At 46.2% G+C, this 23,521-nt stretch overlaps 1 protein-coding gene across 1 annotated transcript; it reads left to right on the plus strand.

Moving 5' to 3' along the window:
• Nucleotides 1-1,468: 1,468 nt before the first annotated feature.
• Nucleotides 1,469-23,200, plus strand: POLD3 (DNA polymerase delta 3, accessory subunit). Its single transcript, XM_056858486.1, has 12 exons — nt 1,469-1,552; nt 5,542-5,597; nt 7,707-7,809; nt 8,622-8,661; nt 11,532-11,664; nt 12,645-12,912; nt 14,707-14,788; nt 15,854-16,013; nt 16,716-16,819; nt 19,422-19,510; nt 20,396-20,474; nt 23,001-23,200. The coding sequence occupies exons 1-12, from the start codon at nt 1,493-1,495 to the stop codon at nt 23,198-23,200; spliced, it is 1,374 nt and encodes a 457-aa protein (XP_056714464.1). The 5' UTR covers nt 1,469-1,492.
• The last annotated feature ends 321 nt before the right edge of the window (nt 23,201-23,521 follow it).

A 23,521-nucleotide genomic window follows, 5' to 3' on the forward strand; every position in this document is an offset into this window, starting at 1 on the left:
GATGAGCTGCAATAGCAGGAGATCTCCAGCTAGTACCAGGAGGTTGGCAATCCTATATCCCACACTTCCTTCAAGAAGTTCAAGATGATATCCCTGGTCCCTTCCCTGTTGTATCCTCATAACTCGATGAGGTCGAAATTCATTAGCAGTGGATTTGGCGCAGACCAAGACCGTCATTCTCCACACAACTAACTTGTGGAACTCAGTGCCTATGGTTACCAACCTCCAGGCGCGGCCTGGAGATCTCCTGGAATTACAACTGATGTCTAGGCTACAGAGCTCAGTTCCCCTGGAGGAAATGGCTGCTTTAGAGAGTGGAGTCCATTTATTTATTTATTTGAAACTTTTATTAGATGCTGTTCTTTACAGAGCTCAAGTCGGCTTATAACAAACATCAAATACATAAAATAAGATACATTAAAAACATAAAAACCAAAATTTAAAATCACAATTCAGGACTGCTAGTAAACTTAACCAAATGCAGTCCTGAATAAAACTGTCGCCAACTGCCTCCTAAAGATGGGAAGTGAGGGGGCCGGGTGCACTTTCCTTGGGAGGTTGTTCCATGATTGTGGGGCTGCCACCGAAAAGGCCCTGTCTTGTGTAACTATCAGACAATTTATGAGACAGTCAGGAGGGCCTCTCCCTGTGATCTTAGTACCCAGGCAGGTATTATACCCCTGCTGAACCCCCTCCCCAGCCTCCACCTCGAAACACAAATTTCCCAAGCAGGAATTGGCACTCCTAAGGGTGTCACAGGATGTAGTCATGGCTGCTAGCTAAGATGGCTTTCAAAGGAGGCTAAAACATTCATGAAATTCAGTTATCATCCATGATAGCTAAATGGAGCCTCCCTGTTCAGAGGCAGTATACCTGGGAATCCCAGTTATTATTATTATTATATTATTGATTGGTTTAAAGCCCACCTTTCTCACTGAGATTTGAGGCGGATTACAGAGTAAAGGAAAATGGTGTGTGAGTGTGCAATCATGCAGCATAATACATCCCATGAACAATGCCATAGGATACAAAAATCCAAATGCGGGAAGGGACTTCAACGGGGTAAAATGCCAGAGATCCCTCCCTCCAGAGCAGCCATTTTCTCCCGGGGAACGGGTCTCTGTCATCTGGAGATCAGTGGCAATTCCGGGAGGTCTCCAGGCTCCACCTGGAGGTTGGCAACCCTCTGTCCCCTCTGCCCCAAAACCATAGCGCCAATCGCAAGAGGAGGTGGGCGGGGCTAACAGCGGCGGGAAGACCCTGGCGCGCGAAGATTGCTTCGGGTTTGTCCCGGCGCGCTCGCCGTAGTCCGGTCGCGCTGCAGAGGGAGCGGTACGCCGTTGCCGTGGAGACGGGGCCAGAGTGTCTCCGCGCGGCTGCCGTAGAGCTCGCTCGCGCCAGGCCTGCGGTTGCCATGGAGGCGGCGGCGGGCTTTTCGGGGCTCTGAGGCGAGAGGGGAGGAGGAGGAGGAGGAGGAGTCGGTCTGTCCGCCATGGAGGACGAGCTTTACCTGGAGAACATCGACGAGTTCGTCACGGACCAGAACCGAGTCGTGAGTGGTGGCTGCGGGGAGGGACGGCGGCTGCTGGGCCGCGGCTCAGCCCTCGGGGGGGGGGCACGCAAGAGCGCCTCTGCGCGCGTGCAGAGTGCTGGCTCGTCAAGGAGACTCGGGGACAAGGAGAAGGGCGTGGGAGAGAGGCTGTGGGCCAGGCGGGCCAAGGGGGGCGGGAGGCGTCGCCGTGCGTGGTTGGCCTGGGGCGGGCTGGAAAGAGGACAGCCGCGTCCAGATTCCCCACCCCCCACCCCCCGCTTAGCCGCGAAACTCACCGCGGGGTGATGGCGACGGCTTGGGGTCAGCCTCTCTCTTTTTCTCAGCCTAGCCTACCCAGCAGGGTTGTTGTGAGTGTGAAATGGTGGCTCGGTGGCAGAGCCTCTGCTCAGCATGCAGAAGGCCCCAGGTTCAGTCCCCGGCATCTCCAGTTAAAGCAGTGGTTCCCAACCTTTTTTGGACCAGGGACCACTAGGACTTTTTTGTTCGGTGCAGGGACCCCAAGGTTCAAAATAAAAATTCCGGGAATTTGAAAATAAACTTTAATCATAACTGTTAGTTAAACATTAAACTTAGAATTATATTTGAATATATATATTTTATAATAGAGAACTTTTAATTGAAAATATTAATTTATTATGGGTTTATAACTTTGTTTCGCGGACCTTAATTTAGTTCTCGCGGACCCCTGGGGGTCCACGGACCCCTGGTTGGGAACCAGTGAGTTAAAGGGACCAGGCAAGTAGGGAATGTGAAAGACCTCTAGCTTGAGACCCTGGAGAGGGGCCGTGGCTCAGTCGTAGAGCCTCTGCTCGGCATGCAGAAGGTCACAGGTTCAATCCCTGGCACCTCCAGTTAAAGGGATAGGCAAGTAGGGGACCTCCGCCTGAGAGCCATGGAGAGCTGCTGCCAGTCTGAGTGGCCAATACCAGCTTTGACGGACCAGGGGTCTGATTCAGTGTAAGGAAGCTTCATGTGGGTTTTTCCAGTGTTCCAGCCAGTGCTTAGTATTCTACGCTATCGAAACTCAGTGGAAGGGCCTCTGCTTGGTATGCCGAAGGTCCCAGGTTCAGTCCCCGGCATCTCCAGTTAAAGGGACCGGACAAGGAGGTGATGCGAAAGACCTCAGCCTGAGACCCTGGAGAGCTGCTGCCAGTCTGAGTAGACAAGACTGGCATGCTGAAGGTCCCAGGTTCAATCCCCAGCAAAAAGGGCCAGGCAGTAGGTGGTGTGGTAGCCCTCTGCCTGAGACCCCGGAGAGCCACGGAGATGGGCTGTGGCTCAGTGGAATATGCTTGGCATGCAGAAGGTCCTGGTTCAATCCCTGGCATCTCCTGTTAAAGGGACCAGGCAGGAGGTGATGTGAAAAAGTCCCCTGCCTGAGACCCTGGAGAGCCACTGCCAGTCTGGGTAGACAATGCTGGCTTTGGTGGACCAAGGGTCTGATTCAGTATCACACTCGAGCAACGTGGAGGAAGAGCAGGCTACTATTTATTGTAAAGGAAGTTAATAATTATTATTATTTATTTAAAATGTTTCTAAGCCAGCCTTCCACCCAATGTGAATAATATACAAATGACAATTGATATAACACTTTAAAGAAAGGTATGTGTGTGTTAAGTGCCTTCAAGTCGCTTCCGACTCATGGCGACCCTATGAATGAAAGTCCTCCAAAATGTCCTATCTTTGACAGCCTTGCTCAGATCTTGCAAATTGAAGGCTGTGGCTTCCTTTATTGAGTCAATCCATCTCTTGTTGGGTCTTCCTCTTTTCCTGCTGCCCTCTACTTTTCCTAACATGACGGTCTTTTCCAGTGACTCTTGTCGTCTCATGACGTGACCAAAATACGACAGCCTCAGTTTAGTCATTTTAGCTTCTAGGGTCAGTTCAGGCTTGATTTGATCTATAACCCACTGATTTGTTTTTTTGGCAGTCCACGGAATCCGTAACACTCTCCTCCAACACCACATTTCAAAGGAATCTATTTTCTTCCTATCAGCTTTCTTCACTGTCCAGCTTTCACACCCATACATAGTAATAGGGAATATGATGGCATGAATTAATCTAGTCTTGGTGGCCAGAGTCACATCCTTACACTTCAAAATCTTTTCTAGCTCCTTCATGGCTGCCCTTCCCAGTCTCAATCTCCTTCTAATTTCTTGGCTGCAGTCTCCCTTTTGGTTGATGGTGGAGCCAAGGAATAGAAAGTCTTGAACAATTTCAATTTCCTCATTGTCAACCTTAAAGTTGTGTAATTCTCCTGTAGTCATTACTTTTGTTTTCTTGATGTTCAGCTGTAGTCCTGCTTTGGCACTTTCTCTTTTAACTTTCAGCAATAGTTGTTTCAAATCTTCACTATTTTCTGCCAATAATGTAGTGTCATCAGCATATCTCAAATTATTAATGTTCCTCCCTCCAATTTTCACTCCACCTTCATCTAAATCTAATCCAGCTTTCCTAATTATATGTTCTGCATATAGATTGAAGAGATAGGGAGATAAAATACATCCTTGTCTGACACCTTTGCCAATTGGAAACCATTCCGTTTCTCCATATTCTGTTCTAACTGAGGCCTCTTGTCCAGAGTACAGGTTGCGCATCAAAACGATCAGATGTAGTGGCACACCCATTTCCTTTAAAACCAGCCATAGCTTTTCATGATCCACACAGTCAAAAGCTTTGCTGTAATCTATGAAACACAAGCTGATTTTCTTCTGAAATTCTCTCGTACGCTCCAGTAACCAGCGTATATTTGCAATATGATCTCTAGTGCCTCTTCCTTTTCTGAAACCAGCTTGAACATCAGGCATTTCTCGTTCCATATATGGTAGCAGCCTTTGCTGTAAGATTTTGAGCATCACTTTACTTGCATGAGAAATTAATGCAATGGTCCGATAGTTGTTTCAATCTTTGATGCCTCCTTTCTTGGGAATTGGAATGTAAATGGATTGTTTCCAGTCTGTGGGCCATTGTTTTGTTTTCCATATCTGTTGGCATATTCTTGTCAAGATTTTGATGGACTCCGTTTCTGTGGCTTGGAATAGCTCTATCGATATCCCATCTGCTCCTGGTGATCTGTTTCTCCCGATTGCTCTCAATGCAGCTTTCACTTCACTTTCTAAAACTGTAGGTAAGAAAGGTATATGTTGATATAAATTATGCTAAATTTATGCTATGTATGCATACGTATAGAGACAATGAAAGTGAGTTTTACATCAACACCATATCTAAAATGTGTTGAATAGATGGGTATGTGGTGACTGAGATGAAGGGATGCAAGAACATATGAAGCTGCCTTATTCTGAATCAGACTCCCCTTGGTCCATCAAGGCCAGTCTTGTCTATTCAGACTGGCAGGGTCTCAGGCAGAGGTCTTTCACATCACCTATTACCTGATCCCTTTAACTGGAGATGCTGGAGATTAAACCTGAGACCTTCTGCACTCCAGGCACATACTCTGCTGCTGAGCCACAGCCCCTCCCCATGAAGCTTTAAACCGAATCAAACCCTTGTCCATGATCCGTGTTGTCTACTCAGACTGGCAGCAGCTGTCCGAGGTCTTTCTCATCACCAACTGCCAGATCCTGCCCCAAGATCTAGAAACAAAACCCTAGAATCCCTGTGGGCCACCCAGATGTCCCAGATTTATACAGCAGTTGTTCATCCGTAGTATAACAAATGTGTTGAGTGATCCCAAGAAGGCACTTTAAAATACCTGAGATACCTTGCAGGGTCAGAGCAGGCTCTTACCTACTCTGGCATTCTTTACAAGAGTCCTAGTGACTGGGAGGTGGTATTTGGTCTTCCTGAAATTGACCAGCAGCCCACTGGTGGTCACAACATAACTTATGATCACCCCTGCCTTAAAGGAATGGGCATTTATGCTTGGATGGAGTGCAGAGAATGCTGCTATTGAAAAGGAGAGTGACAGAGTTAATGGAAACAATGTTGGCCCTTTGTCAGTGAATTCTGATGATTTTTTTCTGTTGTAGGTGACATACAAATGGCTGAGCTACACGCTAGGTGTTCATGTCAACCAAGCGAAGCAGTGAGTATTGCTGTGTTTTGAGCCCTACATTTGGTAGTGGATGAAATTAGATAAAACTAGAGGCTGTCTTTGACAACTGTTGAGAAATTTCATTTGTTCTGCGGCAGCCAAGTATTTGTCACTAGCTGGATACAAGCACTGCATTGAGAGAACGGCTGCCCGTATGCTTCTAGGCACAGTTCAGAGTGCTGCCCCTTTTAAGGCCTTATGGCTTGGACCCAGGGGGCTTTAAGGACTGCCTCCTCCTTTACTGCTGAGTACACCAGCTGAGATCCTTCCCTCAAGTCCTATTCTCTTTGCTCCACCTTCAGAGATAAGATGGGTGGTGACCAGAGATGGGGGCCTTTTCGGTGGTGGCACCTCCCTTTTGGAATGCCCTTTCGCCTTGAGGCTTACTTGGAACCTACTCTCCTTTCCTGTAATCACCAGGCCAAAACATAACTCTTGTAACTAGTTCAGACTTCCTCCTGCATCAGGTCCACAAGTTCTGTGCTTCAGGTTTGTATCTGGCCAACTGAAAAAAGTACTTTATAGCATTCTCCCCCCCACCCCCCGACCTTGCTGACCGTGTGTTGCTCACATGATTATGAAAAAAGCAGCATCTCAGGCAGTCCTGGCAAATAGTCTCAACCAGTGACTTGGGAGGATTTGTTTGTGTTGGAATAGAATTTATAGATTGGGAAAGGAAGGGGGGTGTTGGGGAAAATATAGACTCCTCCAACCAGACTTTTGAGAGTGCAGCCCTCTTGAAAGAGAAGCTAGTTCAATGATGCCGATGCCTCAGGGACATCTGTCTCAGAGTGTGGGCAGTTGTGCGTTTTTTTCTTCCAGTTTTTACAGTTTTCAAAAGGTGGGTTCTGAATGCTTGCTCTTTGTTACTATTTTTTAATTTTTCTGGTATGCTGTCAGACTGAATGGCCCCAGAGCCGGCAAAACCAGTTAGCTAAGCGTTCCATGATTATGCTGTTCTAGAACTTGATGTATGCTTAATATTTTCCTAGGTAGTTATGCTTTGCTTCATTGGTACAAAGTTCTAAATGTAAGGAAGGGCTGACATTTAGAGAGAAATGCACAGATGCTGCCGTTGAAAAACAGGAGCATGTTGGACGATTGGCGGTATAAATCCCCCAGTTTCTGGCCTTGTTCTTTTTTGTACTGTTTTTCCTAGGAGGAGGCAGAGAAATGGGTTAATATGAGAATGTCAACAATCAAATGGTAGTTTCAGAGGGTAGCCATATTGGTCTGCAGTAGAACTGCGAGATTTGAATCCAGTAGCATCTTAGCGACCAGCAAGATTTTCAGGTGTAAGCTTTCGAGAGTCAAAGCTCCCTTTGTCAGAAACGTTATCTGACAAAGGGAGTTCTGTCTCTTGATTGCTTACACCCAGAAAATCTTGTTGGTGTCTGAAGTGCTACTGGACTTGAATCTAGCTGTAACAATCAAAAGGTGTTTTGAGCCCATGTTAAGTATAATTACTGGTGCTGTATAAAAACCATTGTTATAAAACAGAAGTGGAATGGAGGTGGGCGCGTGTGTAGGCATAAGAACTGCTGCTGATGGCATTGTTTGTACTTTTGTTTCTGAATCTCACTGGTCTCTTGTATTGGCCCAGGCAGTTAGTTTGGTAATTGTTTAGGCTTCAGCGTATAACCCTAGGCCTAGCGCTTACAAGCAGCAACAGAAGAAGTCCAACCTCGTTTCTGAATTGTACCACTTCAGACTGGAGATGGGGACTGACATACCTGTTCCTCACTACAAAAAAAAATTACCTGCATGTAGAAAACTAGCATGTCAGGGGGACAAAAGCAGGCAACAACTCTCTTCCTTAACATGCTAGTTTGCTACATGGAGAGAATTTCTTGGTATGGAGGAGGATTCAGTTACGTGAGCCTCCACCTGCAGTGGTAGAATTCAAAAACAGGCCGACCATTTTACCTGCTGTTAGAATTGCCTTTCACTCCAATCCAAGACGTTGCAACCTCTAGTCTGAGCTAACGTTTGTTTTAATCAGTTTGCAACTGAACGGGGCAACGAGTCATTGAATGAAAATTTGAAGAGTTTGGCCTTTTCTTTTTTTAAATGGCTCCGGGTTTGTTTTTTTCTGCCCAGGATGCTGTATGACTATGTGGAAAGAAAGCGAAAGGAGAATTCAGGAGCCCAGCTGCATGTCATCTACCTAGTGGCAGGAAACCTTGTTCAGAACGGCCACACGGTGAGTGCTTGGCTTCCTCTGCTGTCAGCATGGATGCTTTATAGCCTGGTGGTGATTGCCTGTAACATTTGGACAAAGAAGGTGTGCGTGGTAAACTAATGTGTGTGTTAAGTGCTTTCAAGTCACTTCCGACTTATGGCGACCCTATGAATTAATGGCCTCCAAAATGTTGTCTTGTTAAAAGCCTTTACTCATGTCTTGCAAACAAATACGGCCGCGGCTTCCTTGATTGAGTCAATCCATGTCATGTTGGGGCCTTCCTCTTTTCCTCCTGCCTTCCGCTTTTCCTAACAGGATTGTCTTTTCCAGTGACTCTGGTCTTCTCATAATGTGACCAAAGTATGACAGCCTCAGTTTAGTTATTTTAGCTTCTAGGGTCAGTTCAGGCTTGATTTGATCTAGAACCCACTGATTTGGTTTTTTTGGCAGTCCAGGGTATCCGTAACACTCTCCTCCAACACCGCATTTCAAAGGAATCTACTTTCTTCCTATCAGCTTTCTTCATTGTCCACCTTTCATTCCCTACATAGTAATAGGAAATACTATGGCATGAATTACCTTGATCTTGGTAACCAGCGACACATGTAAGGATCTTTTCTCATATTTGGCTGTGGAAAGCATTGAAGTCCAGGGATGATAGGGGAAGTGGGAGGAGTCTGAGGTCATAGTCCTAAATTGCTTACTTGAGAGTACACCTCCGGTAGGAATCCACAAGATATGATTAGGTGTGTTGAGGATCGGAGCACTGGTATACTGGCTCAGTCAGTAAAAAATGTGTGTTCATTATGGTGTTGGATGTCTTTTCTTTGCAGTGCCACAAGGTCGCAGTAGTGAGAGAAGACCAGCTAGAAGGTAGGTTCACGGAGAACGGGACTTCAAGGAACGGAAGTGTTGTTCTGCTGGAATTTCGGGAACATGATCAGTGGCATTCAAACACCCCTGTAGTGGTCTCCTTATGAGTCTGATTAATAGCAGTGGTTTCCCTAGTACTGCTAAAAATCCCAACCCTCTTCTTGAAAAGGCTGATGCTTCTGGAGGGAGAAATGCAGAACACAGCATTTAATGATAAGGGATAACAAGTGCAGTGACATCACAGGGAGGGCAAAAGAAGCAGAAAATAGCAAGATTGCAACAGGATACTCAGGCATTTATTTATTTATTTATATTATTTTTGCATGAATAAAAAATACAATCAATTTGAAATACAAAATAGTAAAATACAAAAAGTTGAATTATGTTTGTTAGATTAGAAAAAGAATAACTCCATATGTAATACTCTTAATACCCACCAGTAGTGAACACCCCCTGTTACACTCCATCACCGTGCAGAACTTGCGGTGAAGTGTCTTATCAGGTTAATATTACAACAATAATTTCTAAACTTAGAAGAAGAAAAAAGAAAGTTATTTCTACAGCCCGTTCACAAAATTAGTAAGATTCGTCTTTGCCAGTTTATCCCAATATGCAAAGGCCTTTAACCAAGATTGTTTAAATTCTTCCATGTCTTTCCCATGTAGGGAATCTGTAATTTGGCCACTCGCACGTAAAACCATAGTTTCTCTCTCCAGTCTTTAATTTCAGGTCTATTTGTCAGCTTCCAGGATCTTGCTATTATAATTCTCGCCGCTGCAAAACTATATTGGCATATGACTCTATCACTTCTACTAATTTTCTCCCTTACAATCCCAATTAAACAAAAAGCCGGAACAAGTTTTACCTTATTATTAATCAAATTATTGGTTTCCTTAACTACCTTTCTCCAAAATGTTTTGATCTTTTTACAAAACCACCAAGCGTGCATAAATGTTCCACTTTTAATTCCACACTTCCAACATAGGTCTGTATTTCCTACTCTCATTTTGTTTGCCATTACTGGCGTAATATACCATCTATAAAACATTTTGTACATGTTCTCTCTTATTTCGTTACAAATTGTAAATTTAAATTCTCTTTTCCATAGAGTTTCCCATACCTCTAAATCTGTATTATAACCTAAATCTCTCATCCATTTTATCATCACTAATTTAATCCTCTCTTGTTCTAAGTTCATTTCTATTAGAATTCTATATATCTTACCTATCAGACCTTTATTTACTGAATTTAGTAATAATTCCAATTTAAATTTACTTCTATTAAAACCTATACGTTTATTTTTAATGAATATATCATTTAGTTTATAATATATAAACCAGTCTTTAATTTTAAGCTCTTCTCTTGATTTAAGTTACCACTCTTCTCTAATATAATCAGTAATATCTCTATAACTGCCCAGATCTAAATTAAGTTGGTTTCCTCTTTTCATAAATGCTTCAATAGGATTGAGCCAGTTTGGGATTTTATTTTCTAAGAATCTCTTATATCTTTTTCAAACTTGTAATAGGCTGGCCCTAATAATATGTTGATTAAAATCTTTATTTACCTTATCCTTTTCATACCACAAATATGCATGCCAACCAAATCTTAGATTAAAGCCTTCCAGTTCTAATAACCTAAGGTTTTCTAATAAAATCCAGTTCTTTAACCAGCCAAAACAGGATGCTTCATAATACATTTTCAAATCTGGGAGCCCTAAACCCCCTGATTCTTTTAGCTCAATTAAATTATTATAAGCTATCCTGTGCCTTTCATTACCCCAAACAAAACTCAGGCATTTAAAGCACACAGAAGGCATTAGAAGAAGAAGAGTTGGAAATATTGTCGAAGGCTTTCATGGTCAGAGTTCATCAGTTCTTGTAGGTTATCCGGGCTGTGTGACCGTGGTCTTGATATTTTCTTTCCTGACGTTTCGCCAGCAGGAAACGTCAGGACAGAAAATACCAAGACCACAGTCACACAGCCCGGATAACCTACAAGAACTGAAGAAGAGTTGGTTTTTATATGCCGACTTTCTCTACCACTCAAACCGGCTTACAATCACCTTCCTTTCCCCTCCCCACAACAGACACCCTGTGAGGTAGGTGAGGCTGAGTGGGACTGGCCCAAGGTCACCCAGCTGGCTTCGTGTGTAGGAGTGGGGAATCAAACCCGGTTCTCCAGATCAGAGTCCACCACTCCAAACCACCACTTTTAACCACTACACCACGCTGTGAGACTGCCTTTCCATCTCAGACTGTATAGCAGGAGTGACAGTCTTCTGTGCCGAGTTTTGTCTTGCTATGCGTGCACTCTTATTAAATATTATTTCTTATGAAATATTATTTAAAATTCGGATTCTTGAAGGCGCTCTACCCAAAATATAATGCAAGGATGCCATTGGCTGGTAGGGAAAGAGCATTGCCAGTCATGGATCGTATTGTACGATCTTGAGCCAGTTACTTTGCTTTGGCATAACCTACCCAGTAGGGTTATTGTTGAGGATAAGGCGCCTCTGCAAACTTTTTAGAGGGAGCCTGGGGAGTATCTCTTGAGGCTAGGTAGGAGGTGTGACTTCTAGGAGCTGCCTGGATCTTATAACATCTGCTTTCATAGAATCATACAGTTGGAAGGGACCACCAGGGTCATCTAGTCCAATCCCCTGCACAATGCAGGAAATCCAGAATGTGTATTTCACTTAGCTTCCATAAAGCACAGAGGTCACGCATACAACAGCCCCCCCTTCCCCCCAGAAGAAACATCTCCGGCAGTCCAGTGGGCTCCCAGGTCACTTCTGTGTGGGCTGCCGTCAAGTATGAACCGTCCCCGAGCGAAATTAGCAGGCCTCACCCTGTTTGTCTCCTCTTCAGCAATGAAGGCGAAGCTGTCCACCGTGGCCAGCGTGCACGTCTACAGCATCCAGAAAGCCATGCTGAAGGACAGCAGTCCCCTGTACAACACTGACTATGACATCGTCAAGGCTAACCTTCAGAACTGCAGCAAGTGAGTCCTCCCTTGACGACCGATCTGCTCTGGGCCTGGGTGGGTTTGTCTGTAGTTTGCTGCTACTGCAGGCTGCGGTCAGACTGAATCCGGCCACGGGTCCGTTAAGGTCAGCATTTTCTCCTCAGACCGGCAGTGGCTCTCCAGGATCTTGGGCAGCGGACTTTCATATCACCTACCTTATCCTTTTAACTGGAAATGCTGGGGATTGAACCTGGGGCCTTCTGCGTGCCAAGCAGATGCTCTGCCTCTGAGCCATGGCCCATCTCTATGGCTCTCCAGGGTCTCAGGCCCTGTGAGGTCTGTCACATCATCTACTACCTGAGCCCTTTAACTGGAGATGCTGGAAATTGAACCTGTGACTTTCTACGTGCCAAGCAAATGCCACTGAGCCACGACCGTTTCCCCCATCTGTGCCTTATACTGTAGTTCTAGATTATTGTTTTGGGCTTGGAAGAGGACTGAGCTTGTGTGTGTCTCCCCCCTCCCCCCATTGCAATGCTGATGTGCAGATTTTCCTCAACTCTCAACTATTTCCTCTCTAGCCTCCTTGCTCCCTTTCTGAATTGAACGGCTGCATTCTTTTCGCTGCTGTATTAGTCTCACATAAAGGAACACTATGCCTAAGCAGCACCTATCTTGTGATTATTTTCTTTGAATTGAAATAGCCACCCTTGCTTCCTGTTTGCACTGCGGTACAGGGGCAGTGTCCATTCAGACCTGTTCAGCAGCCGTTTAGGTTCCTTTTGTGTGCAAACCTTCCCTGGCCTGAGTTCAAAATTCTTTCTTCAGTTGTCAGCAGATCAACTCTAGCTTAAAGGCACTCACAAGAGCTGAAAGAGTAGAACTGCTTCCCTTATCCCGAGGTTATCAAAGAAAGCCTAGAGTGACAGGTTTTTATAGAAAAGGGAAACTGAACTGTAGGGGGATGTGGAAATGTCAAATTGCGAACTGAAGTTTTTGTTCTTCCCTCTCTCCAGGTTCAGTGCTATTCACTGTGCTGCTGCCATTGCCCGGACGGCAGCCGAAATGTCCCAGGCTGAGACTCCTGTGCAAGTGGATTTGCAGCTCGCACTTGGTGCAAATGCCAGCACGGCTCCTGGGACCAACGGTCATGCCCCACGCGCTGCCTCAAAGCAGACCTCCCAGCAGGCCAAGGGCATTATGGGAATGTTTGCCACGAAATCTGTTGCCAAATCCCAGGACGTGCACAAGGAAGCCAAAACGGAGGCTAAAGAAACACCCAGTGTAAGTTACCAGGCCTGGGCAGCATATGAAGAACCCTCTGAGTTTTGTTTTAAGAACAAAGGAAGGACCCTGCTGGATCTGACCAGTGAGGGTCCGTCTAGTCCAGCATCCTGCCTCACACAGTGGCCAACCAGTTCCTCTGGAGGCCCAACAACAGGGCACAGAGGTTGAGGCCTTCCCCTAGTGAGAACCTCAGAAGAGCCCTGCTGGATTAGACCAGTGAGGGTCCATCTAGTCCAGCATCCTGCCTCACACAGTGGCCGACCAGTTCCTCTGGAGATCCAACAACAGGGCATAGAGGGCAATGCCTTCCCCTGATACTGCTTCCTGGCACTGGTATTCAGAGGTTGACTGCCTCTGAATGTGGAGGTTCCCTTTAGTCACTGGCTAGCAGCCACTGAGAGACCTCCGTGAATCTGTCTAATCCCCTTTTAAAGCTGTCTGTGCCTGTGGCCATCTCTACATCCTCTGGCAGCGAATTCCACACTTCAATCACTTGCTGTGTAAAGAAGTATTTCCTTGTGTCTGTCCTCAGTCTACTTCCTATCAGCTTCATTGGATGCTCTCGAGTTCTAGTATTTTGGTAGAGGGGAAAAAAGTTCTCTTTGTCAACTCTCTCCACCCTGTGCATAATTTTATAAACCCTCTTAGTTATCTCTTTTTTAAACTAAAAAGTCCTAGACTCTTCTGCCTTTCCTCATAGGAAAGGAGCTCCAACCCCCTAATCATTTTGGTTGCCCTCTTCTGCACTTTTTCCAGCTCTGAAATGTCTTTTTGAGATGCAGTGACCAGAACTGCACACAGTATTCCAAATGAGGCTGCACCATAGATCTATACAAGGACATTATAATACCAGCTGTTTTATTTTCAGTCCCTTTCCTAATAATTTTGGGGCTCTTTATCAGCTTGTGCTGTTCTATAGTGTGAGACTGGTAGAGCAAATCTGTTTTGCTCTGGGTACAGGCATTGGGGTGCCTCTTACTGCCTTGGTGTTGGGAGAGGGGGGACAGATGACCGTGAGAGAGCAGGAAACTGACCACTGAATCCAAACTTCTTTGAGGCTTCTGAATTTTTAACAAGAAACATTTTTAAGTTTTAAATTTTTGTTATCTTTAAAGCTTGCTGCTTTAAATGAGATTGTGCAGATTCTAAAGATGTCCTTGTGCAGGGCTGGGAACACAGACCTATGGTGTAGATTCCCTTTATCACTTAGGTTCTTGCAGAGAGACCCTTAGCCATGAAAAAAAATGAATGTGCTTTCATCTGGTGTAGTGTACAGCACAGTATAGTGGTTAAGAACAGTGGATTCTAATCTGGAGAACTGAGTTCAATTCCCCTCTTCTCCACGTGAAGCCTGCTGGGTGACCTTGGGCCAGGCACAGCTCTCTTCGAACTCTCTCAGCCCCACCTACCTCCACAGGTGCCTGTTATTGGGGGGGAGGAAGGTGATTATAAGCCGCTTTGAGACTCCTTTTGATAGAGAAAAAGTAAGTTGGGTATAAAAACAAACTCTTAACAGTGCAATCCTATGCAGAGTTATCCAGTCTAAGTCCATTGAAATGAATGGGCTTAAACTGGGGTAACTCCTTGGAATTGTAATGTTAAACACCTTCTTCCAGTGACATCACCTGCCTAAGTCACATGGAAGGGAGCCGGAGCTGGGAAAAAGCATATCTAGACTGTGGCACCAATCCAGTTCATTTGCAGAAGAGTTTGCAGAGAATTGTGGCCTTGGCTTCACACCACATCTGCATAACAAATACTTTCCTGATAAGCTTTCTTATTTATTTCCAGGCTTCAGCTGCAAGCAGCAAGCCAGTTGCTAAAGGAAATGTGCTGAACAACTTCTTTGGAAAAGCTGCTATGAATAAGGATTGTAAGCTCCTTCCTTTATTGTCTTCTCTGTCCCAAAGGTTCAAGACAGGCTATAGCAATTACAGTTAATTCCGTTTTGAAGCATCTCCAGTTAAAAAGGCCCAGGCAGTAGATGATGTGAGAGGCCTCTGCCTGAGACCCTGGAGAGCCACTGCCAGTCTGATCAGACAATACTGACCTTGATAGACCAACAGTCTATCCTCTGTATGCATAAGGTCCCAGGTTCAATCCCTGGCATCTCCAGTTAAAAAGGACCAGGCAATAGGTGATGTGAAAGGCCTCTGCCTGAGACCCTGGATTGCTGCTGCCAGTCTCAGTAGGCAGTATAGACCTTGATGGACCAAAGGTCTGATTCAGTATAAGGCAGCTTCATGCGTTCACTTATTCTATGCCCGAGGAAGCCTGTTCCGCTGAGGAACCGCTATGTCAGGAAGTTCTTCCTGATGTTTAGCCGGAAACTCTTTTGATTTAATTTCAACCCATTGGTTCTGGTCTGACCTTCTGCGTTCATAAGGGAGCAGGTGGTCCTTTGGGTAGGTTTGTCCCAAACCATATAGAGCATTGGAGGTCAAGACCAGCACCTTGAATTGTGCGTGGAAACAAATTGGGAGCCAGTGTAGGTGGGCCCAGATGGTAGTGATGTGGTTTTACGACCCACTCCAGTCAACATCCTGGCTGCAGGAGCCAGCATGGTGTGGTGGTTAAGAGTGGTGGTTTGGAGCTGTGGACTTTGATCTGGAGAGCCGGGTTTGATTCCCCACTCCTCCACATGAACTGCAGAGGCTAATCTGGTGAACTGGATTTGTTTCCCCACTTCTACACATGAAGCCAGCTGGGTGACCTTGGGCTAGTCACACTCTCTCAGCCCCACCTACCTCACAGGGTGTCTGTTAGGGGAAGGGAAGGTGATTGTAAGCTTGGTTGAGTCTTCCTTAAGTGGTAAAGAAAGTCGGCATATAAAAACCAACTCTTCTTCCTGCAGCATTCTGTATGAGTATTAGGTATCCCTTTGTTACAGCTTTCTCTTTAAAAAACAAAAAAAACCAAACTCTTATGCCACGTGCAGGCAAAGCCAACACTGAGCCTGAAGAGCAGAAGGAAGAAAAAGCAACCGCTAAACCTCCCGTTTCTTCAGTGGAACCGAAATCGCCTCCTGAGACAGCCGGGCCCAAGAAACCAGGCAAGAAAGCCGAGGCTGCCAAAGCCCCGCAAAAGGAAAAGAAAAGGTACCAGTGGTCACCTTGACGAGAACATAGAAAAGAATGCACAGTACGGCAACAATAATGTATTCTCGTTTAACCAGAACTATCCAGTAGCTATTCAGCTGTGCCGGGGAGGACGGGGTATACATCAAATGCTCTGCTGAGAAACATCAGGGCCCTGCAGGACCTAAGGGAGTTTTGCAGGGCCTGCAAGACAGAGCTTTTCCACCAGGCCTATAACTGAGGGCAGCCGCGAATACCATCTGTACTGGCCTCCCCACCCCTCACCTCCCATTTATGTGTTTAGAATGGTATGGTTGAGGGGCCGCCACCTGTGGGGCTCTGCAATAGATGGAGGTTTATACCCCATCTTTGATTAGTGATTTTAAGGTTTAATTTTGTTGTTGGTTTTATTTATTGGTGTGACATTTTAGGTTTTAGATGATGTTACCCGCCCTGAGCCGGCTTGCTGGGGAGGGCTACAAATTTGAAAAAATAAATAATAATAAAATAAATAAATAGAAAAGTGCATCTGCTTATGCTCACTGCCAGGAAGGGGCAAGAGTTTAATTGAAGTAAATAAATAAGATAATTTGCGTGAAACTTTTCAAGCTGTCATGCATACTGTACAGGTGGCAGGTGAACTTCCTGACTAATAATACCTCCCTGCCCCCCACTCCGTGTCCCCCAAGTGCATTTGAGTCGACACGTCTTGTTTGTTTGCAGAGCAAAGAGGGCAGAGATGTCGGATGAGGAGAAAGAGGCTGACGGCCTGAAGCGGAAGAGGCGTCGGGTCAAGCGCCCTCATTCCGACAGCAGCGAAGATGAGGGTAAGAGGAGGAAGGGGAGACGCTCTGGGCAGGGGGTGCAGCTGGTGCTTTGAAGGCAGTGGTGAGCAGACGCATGAAGCTTCTGATTGGTTGTGCAGATTTCTAAAAACATTGCTTTGGCAGCAGCTGCCCATCACAACAGAAAGTTGCTCGCTGTGTGAGTGCAGGTGAGCTGCGGCACCCATTTTCTGGCTGCGCCCACCACATTATATCAGGATTCCCATGGTGTCCGCAGGCTCAAAAAGGTTCTAGGATGTGCTTGTCGTACGATTCATGATGTTTATAAAAGTGTCTGAATGAGGGCACTGAGCTCAAAGCTGCCAAGAGAAGAGATGTTAGGAGACTCTGGAACATAAGAAAGGCCATGCCGGATCAGATCAAGGCCCATCAAGTCCAGCAGTCTGTTCACACAGTGGCCAGCCAGGTACCTCCAGGAAGCCCACAAACAAGACCACTGCAGCAGCATGATTATCCTGTCTGTGTTCCACAGCACCTAATATAATAGGCATGCTCCTCTGATCCTGGAGATAATAGGTGTGCATCATAACTCGTATTCATTTTGACTAGTAGCCATGGATAGTCTTATCCTCCATAAGAACATAAGAAAAGGCCTGCTGGATCAGACCAAGGCCCATCAAGTCCAGCAACCTGTTCATACAGTGGCCAACCAGGTGCCTCTAAGAAGCTCACAAGCAAGACGACTGCAGCAGCATTCTCCTGCTGTGTTCCACAGCACCTAATATAATAGGCATGCTCCTCTGGTACTAGAGAAAATAGGTATGCATCATGACTAGTATCCATTTGGCTAGTTGCCATGAATTCCCCTCTCCTCGAAGGGCCGCTGCAGAGCCTGACCGTGCTCCGTTTCAGCCACCGTAAGAAGGACCTTCATGTGGTGTATTTGCAACTCGTGGGTGACGGCAGCAGCAGGTTGTGCTGTTCACGGTGGCGCCTGCAGGTTCTCTTAACGAAGCAAGCGTACGGGCCAACAAGTATTAGAAGGCTGCTGTGGAACGTAATTAAAACAATCAGCTCAGTTCCAAAACAGCAGGAGCCAAATAAAGCCAAGTACCGTATTAATGTGTCATAGGATGGATGAGAAAACCCAGTGGAAGCTGATGCTTAGCCACGGGGCCCACATCATGAGTACCTCATGTAACAGGGAATTTTATCCTTCACTGCTGTTTCTTCCTGGTAGGTCTGAAGAAGTGAGCTGTGACTCACGAAAGCTCATACCCTGCAAGAAATGTTGTTAGTCTTTAAGGTGCTACTGGACTCTTGCTCTTTTCTACTACTATTTCTTCCTGTTTATCTAACACCATCAGTGGGCAAATGGTATTTTGTGGTTGCCTTTCACAGGTTAGGTAGGTGGTTGTTCATTGCAAGTATGGCTACATGTAAAGGAGCCAGAGTGGTGTAGTGGTTAAGAGCAGTGAACTCTAATATGGAGAACCGGGTTTGATTCCCCATTCCTCCACATGAGCAGCATCTTGGCTATCTTCTGGACATGGAGTAGGGGTTACTGGGGGTGTGGGGGAGAGGCTGTTGTGAATTTCCTGCATTGTGCATGGGGTTGGACTAGTTGACCCTGGTGGTCCCTTCCAACTCTATGATTCTATGATTTGTATGTGTTTTATGCGTCCTGCCATCTCTTTTGCGACTTGTGATTCCACAGCTTGCTTATTAAGAAAGCTGGAGTCGCCCACTGTTTGGGGCTTGGAAGCCTGCCACTGTTGGATTTGAGCTCTTCTTAACCTGCCAATGGGTCACTTGGCCTCAGGCCTGGGCCAGACATAATTCCCAACTCTGACATAATCAGCTGGGCTGGTTTCACATCTATGATGTGTGTTATGTTACGTCTGCAGCCCGAGCACAAAGCCAAGCTGCAGGCCGGCCAAGAATGGGCAGGCAGGGAAGCCGGGGAGGAGTTCTGCTGCAGTCTGCAGGGTTTCTATTCTCCTTAAACAAGAGGTCAGAACAGTGGATAAGTTTCATAGAATCATAGAGTTGGAAGGAAACCCTGGAGACTGTGGCAGAACTCCTGCCCAGCTTCCCTGCCTGCCCTTTCTTGGTGGTCCCTTCCAACTATGATTCTATGAATTGTATGTTCAGCCCAGGTTACGGAATTGATTGCTTGAATTTGTATTTGGAAACAGTGTGGGTTTTAATTTTAGCTGGGACACCTATTTCACATATTGTTTAGTTGTTGTCATATTGAAGGCTATTATGCTCCCTTGCTTTATTTCAGGTACTTATTGTTTTAGCCCATACACGTGAAACATTTTTTCTTGGCATAAACTGGAGAAGTGCTCATAAATACAGCTTTTGATGTGGTGAAGCCTGGAATTCTTAATGGGATTCCAGCGTGGGATAGTGGTTGGGATGTCGTACTAGTGTCTGGGAGACCTGAGTTCAAATCCCCACTCTTCCATAGAAGCTTGCTGAGTGGCCTTGGGCCACACACACACGCTCAGCCTGACCTTGTTGTGAGGATAAAATGGAGGAGAGGGGAACGACGTAAGCCGCTTTGGCCCCCCAGATGGGGAGAAAGGTATGGGTGAAGTACATAAATAAATAAAATTGTACTCCTTTCTTCATGCAGATGTTCCAGCCTCGTCCATAACTCCTGAAGCAAAAGAACTTTCTCCTGAGCCGGTCCTGAAGGCACAGATAGACTTTGTGCCCATGGAGGTAAATGTTCATTCATGTGGCTCTCTTTATGTACGTTCCAAATAGCCAGCTATGGGATCAGGAATCCCAAATTATACTGTCAGGTTTGTTAAGCAATAGCTTAACTTAGCCTGCTTGGGTTCCATAAGATGTTGTCAGAGTTGTTGGGGGTTGGGAGGTAGAGGGTTGCAGGGTTTAGATGACGCTGTACATTAATTGCTATAATTCTGAGCTGAGGGGGGGAAATGGAGAAGCTTTAGGGGTATCTCATTTAGTTTCCGAGGGCTTATTAGAGACTTCCCATGTCCATAGCTTTTTAGCTCTTTGGGCTTCAACTTGAGACATTCAGAGGCCAGAGTATCTGCTACTTCCTGTCACTGGTCTTTTCCGCATTCTTATTTCCTGGCTTCCTGGTTTTGTTTCTTCGAGGGGACGGGGGTCAGTTCCGCGCATGTTTTCCTCCCTCTAGTGGTCAATTTGATATAAAACAGGTATAAATACAGTGTATTTCCCTGCAGATTTGAACTGCAGGTTTTTAAGGTAAAGGTCCCCTGTGCAAGCACCGGGTCATTCCTGACCCATGGGGTGATGTCACATCCCGACGATTACTAGGCAGACTTTGTTTATGGGGTGGTTTGCCATTGCCTTCCCCAGTCATCTTCCCTTTACCCCCAGCAAGCTGGGTACTCATTTTACCGACCTCGGAAGGATGGAAGGCTGAATCAACCTTGAGCCGGCTACCTGAAACCAACTTTCGTTGGGATTATATCACATGGACCACTAGAGGGAGCAAAACATGTGTGAAACTGACCCCACCCCCAGAAAAAACAGAAGCAAGGAAAAGGAGAATGCGGAAAAGCCTCCCTGTCCATCATTTGTACTCTTCATTCCCGTGTCTTCTTTCAGGCTTTAACAAGAGGGAAGAAGCGGAAACGGAAGCGAGTGCTGAAGTCGAAAACTTTCATCGATGAGGAAGGCTGTATAGGTAAGCCACAGAGGATCAGTTTGGTTGCGAGAGAGCCAGCATGGTGTAGTGGTTAAGAGCGGTGGTTTGGAGCAGTGGACTCTTTTAATCTGGAGAATTAGGGTTGATTCCCCACTCCTCCACATGAAGCCAGCTGGGTGACCTTGGGCTAGTCACAGCTGTCTCAGAACTCTCTCAGCCCCACCTCTCTCACAGTGTGTCTGTTGTGGGGAGGGGAAAGGAAGGAGATTGTAAACTGGTTTGATTCTTCCTTAAGTGGTAGAGAAAGTCAGCATATAGAAACCAACTCTTCTCCTCCTCCTCCTTCATCTTAACAAGCTTCAATTAGTTAAGGGATTAAGCCTGCATACATTTACATGTGAGTAAAATCAAAGAATTGCAAGAGAGAGCTTATATTTTCCAGATGCTGCATGTGCATATTTAAAATGATGCTACCAGATTAATCAGGAGCACCTTTTTTAGTCTGTCAACAGGTTAATAGGTGAATCTAACCCGTTAGTCAGGGAAATGCTGCCACCTTGCCTTAGTAAGCAGGCCTTCTTGTGGAAGAAGATGTAAAGCTTCCAAGACATGGCAAGAAGCTGCCCTGCTACGAGCGAAGGCAGTGGCCAGAGCCCGGCAGATACAGCAGTGCATACTTTATCTGCAGAAGATCCTGGGTTCAGTCGCTACCTCCTCAGTTAAAGATTGCTTCAGAGGCCAGCTGTGTGAGATAGGAATGGCCGCCTTGGGCTAGAAGACCCCCCTCAACCTCCTCTTCTCCAGACTGAGCATTCCCAACTCCCTCAGCCTTTCCTCATAGGGCTTCAGGCTTCTCCAATGTAAAAAGTCTCTCCTTTCTCTCGCCAACCTTTTTCCTCTCCCCCTTAGCCTGGCCTGTATCCACAGTTTGCAATAACAAAAATGGGATTTCCCCCCCAAATAAGATTTTTTTAAAAGTTTGGTCTTCTCTAAACATGTCAAGACGTGGGAAGTTTGGCTTTCCCTGCTTAGAACTTGGATTAAGTGGTCTCCTGCAGAATGCTGACGTTTCTGAGTTTGCAGTCCAGATCTGGTAAAGCTCATTAGGGATCTGGGAACGGCCCTGGGCTGTATTTGGCAGGCAGTTTGATATAGGAAGGAGAGGACACGGTGGAATTGTGGTGGTGGTCTTCTAGATAAGGGCGAAATCTTACCCATACTTCCAGGACTGATGTCCAGATGTTGGTTTTACAGAATTTGAAAGCGTCATTTCTAAATGCTTGTATATGTATTAGTCAAGTGCCAGGGGGGAAAGGGCTGGCATAGGCAATAGAGCAGGGGTCCCCAACCTGGTGCCTGTGGCCGTCATGGTGCTCACCAAGTCTTTTAAGAAAATGAGTGGGGATTTTGCCCAGCAGGGCTTCTGATTGGCCATTGAAGATCTGATTGGCTGGGCAGATGCTTTTAAAAGTTGCTTTGGCAGCAGCTGCCACCACAGCCCAAGGATCTTCTGAAAGTAAGCTGTGTATATATGCAAGAAAATATTTTAAAGAAAATATTTTAAAATGATAGGTTCATCTTAAAAGGCATCCCGTTAAGCACAGCTTCTGCCTGAATTGTTAAAGGTTCTATTAGACATGCATAACCTCACTCCAATGTTTGTGGTTGGCTCCGCCTCCCACAGCGGTCATTTTGTTGTTGGCTCCACCTCCTGTGGCAGTCATTTTGTGGCTGCACCCACCAACCCGTGTCAGAATTCCAAAGGGGCCCGCAGTCTCAGACATTTCGGAACCCCTTACAATAGAGGGATTGAGTTTAGGAGAGATTATTAGGGGTCTGTGATTGTTAGAAGCCCTTCTCGGATGAGTTTCTTCTGTCCCTCCCCTCTTGACACATTGCTGTTGTCGGGAGCCAGGCTGACAGATGGAAACTCCCAGTAACATACTTGGATGCTGGCACCCAGGAGAGATGGTTGGCTGTTCAAGGGTGAGGCGTAGCCCTGGGCTGAAGTGATCAGGGTGTGTGGGAATTGGGTCAGAGTAGTATTTGGAAGACATGAACACATGAAGCTACCTTATACTGAAACAGACCCTTGGCCAATCAAGGTCAGTATTGTCTACTCAGGCCAGCAGCGGCTCTCCAGGGTCTCAGGCAGAGGTCTTTCACATCACCTAGTTGCCTAGTCCCTAGCCCCTTTAACTGGAGATGCTGGGGATTGAACCTAAGACCTTCTGCATGCCAAGCAGAGGCTCTACCACTGAGCCATGGCCCCTCTCCATGGCTTTCCAGGGTCTCAGGTAGAGGTCTTTCACATCACCTCCCTGCCTAGTCCCTTTAACTGGAGATGCCAGAGATTGAACCTGGGACCTTCTGCATGCTGAGCGGATGCTCTACCACTGAGCCACGGCCCCTTCCTGGCTTGGATGCTGTGTCTAACTGCGTACTGTCCAGCATGTAGGTTGACTCTGCCTGGCTAGAAGGGGTCTTCCCAGCAACGCAAAAGCTGAGCGAATGAGGGCCTTGCGTGTGACCTAATTGCCTCTGCCATTCTTCTTGTGTTCCCAGTTACTGAAAAGGTTTACGAGAGCGAGTCCTGTACAGACAGCGAAGAGGACTTCCGGTCCAAGCCCCCTGCAGCCCACAAGCCCCCTGCCGGGACCGCGAAGAAGGAGCCCAGAGAGGACAAGAAACCCACAAAGAAGGGGCCAGCTGCAGCCAAGGCCAACAAGCAAGCATCTATCATGGGCTTTTTCCAGAAGAAGTGAACTGTGTCCACCTGAGAATTAACACCTTTTGTGATGCGGCGTTTTCCACGTGAGCGAGTTCTGGACCTTTACCGACCTGTGGAAAGCAAACCGTACAGAAAGCAGCCACTAGAGGCAACTGGAGGGTTTCAGTTTTGAATATGTAACCTTACTACATGGTTGCCATTTAATCTTTTTTTTTTTAAGGCTAGCCTTTGAGCTCCCCCCTATCTAGGCTGGCTCCAAAAATGGATCATTTCTCCCATCAACTCACCACTACCAACTATTTCCCTTCTTTCCTTTTCCGTCTCGGAATGGCTCGTCCTAGCAACCATGACTTTG

The sequence above is a fragment of the Euleptes europaea genome, chromosome 12, assembly GCF_029931775.1.
Source record: "Euleptes europaea isolate rEulEur1 chromosome 12, rEulEur1.hap1, whole genome shotgun sequence".
Classification (NCBI taxonomy): domain Eukaryota; kingdom Metazoa; phylum Chordata; class Lepidosauria; order Squamata; family Sphaerodactylidae; genus Euleptes; species Euleptes europaea.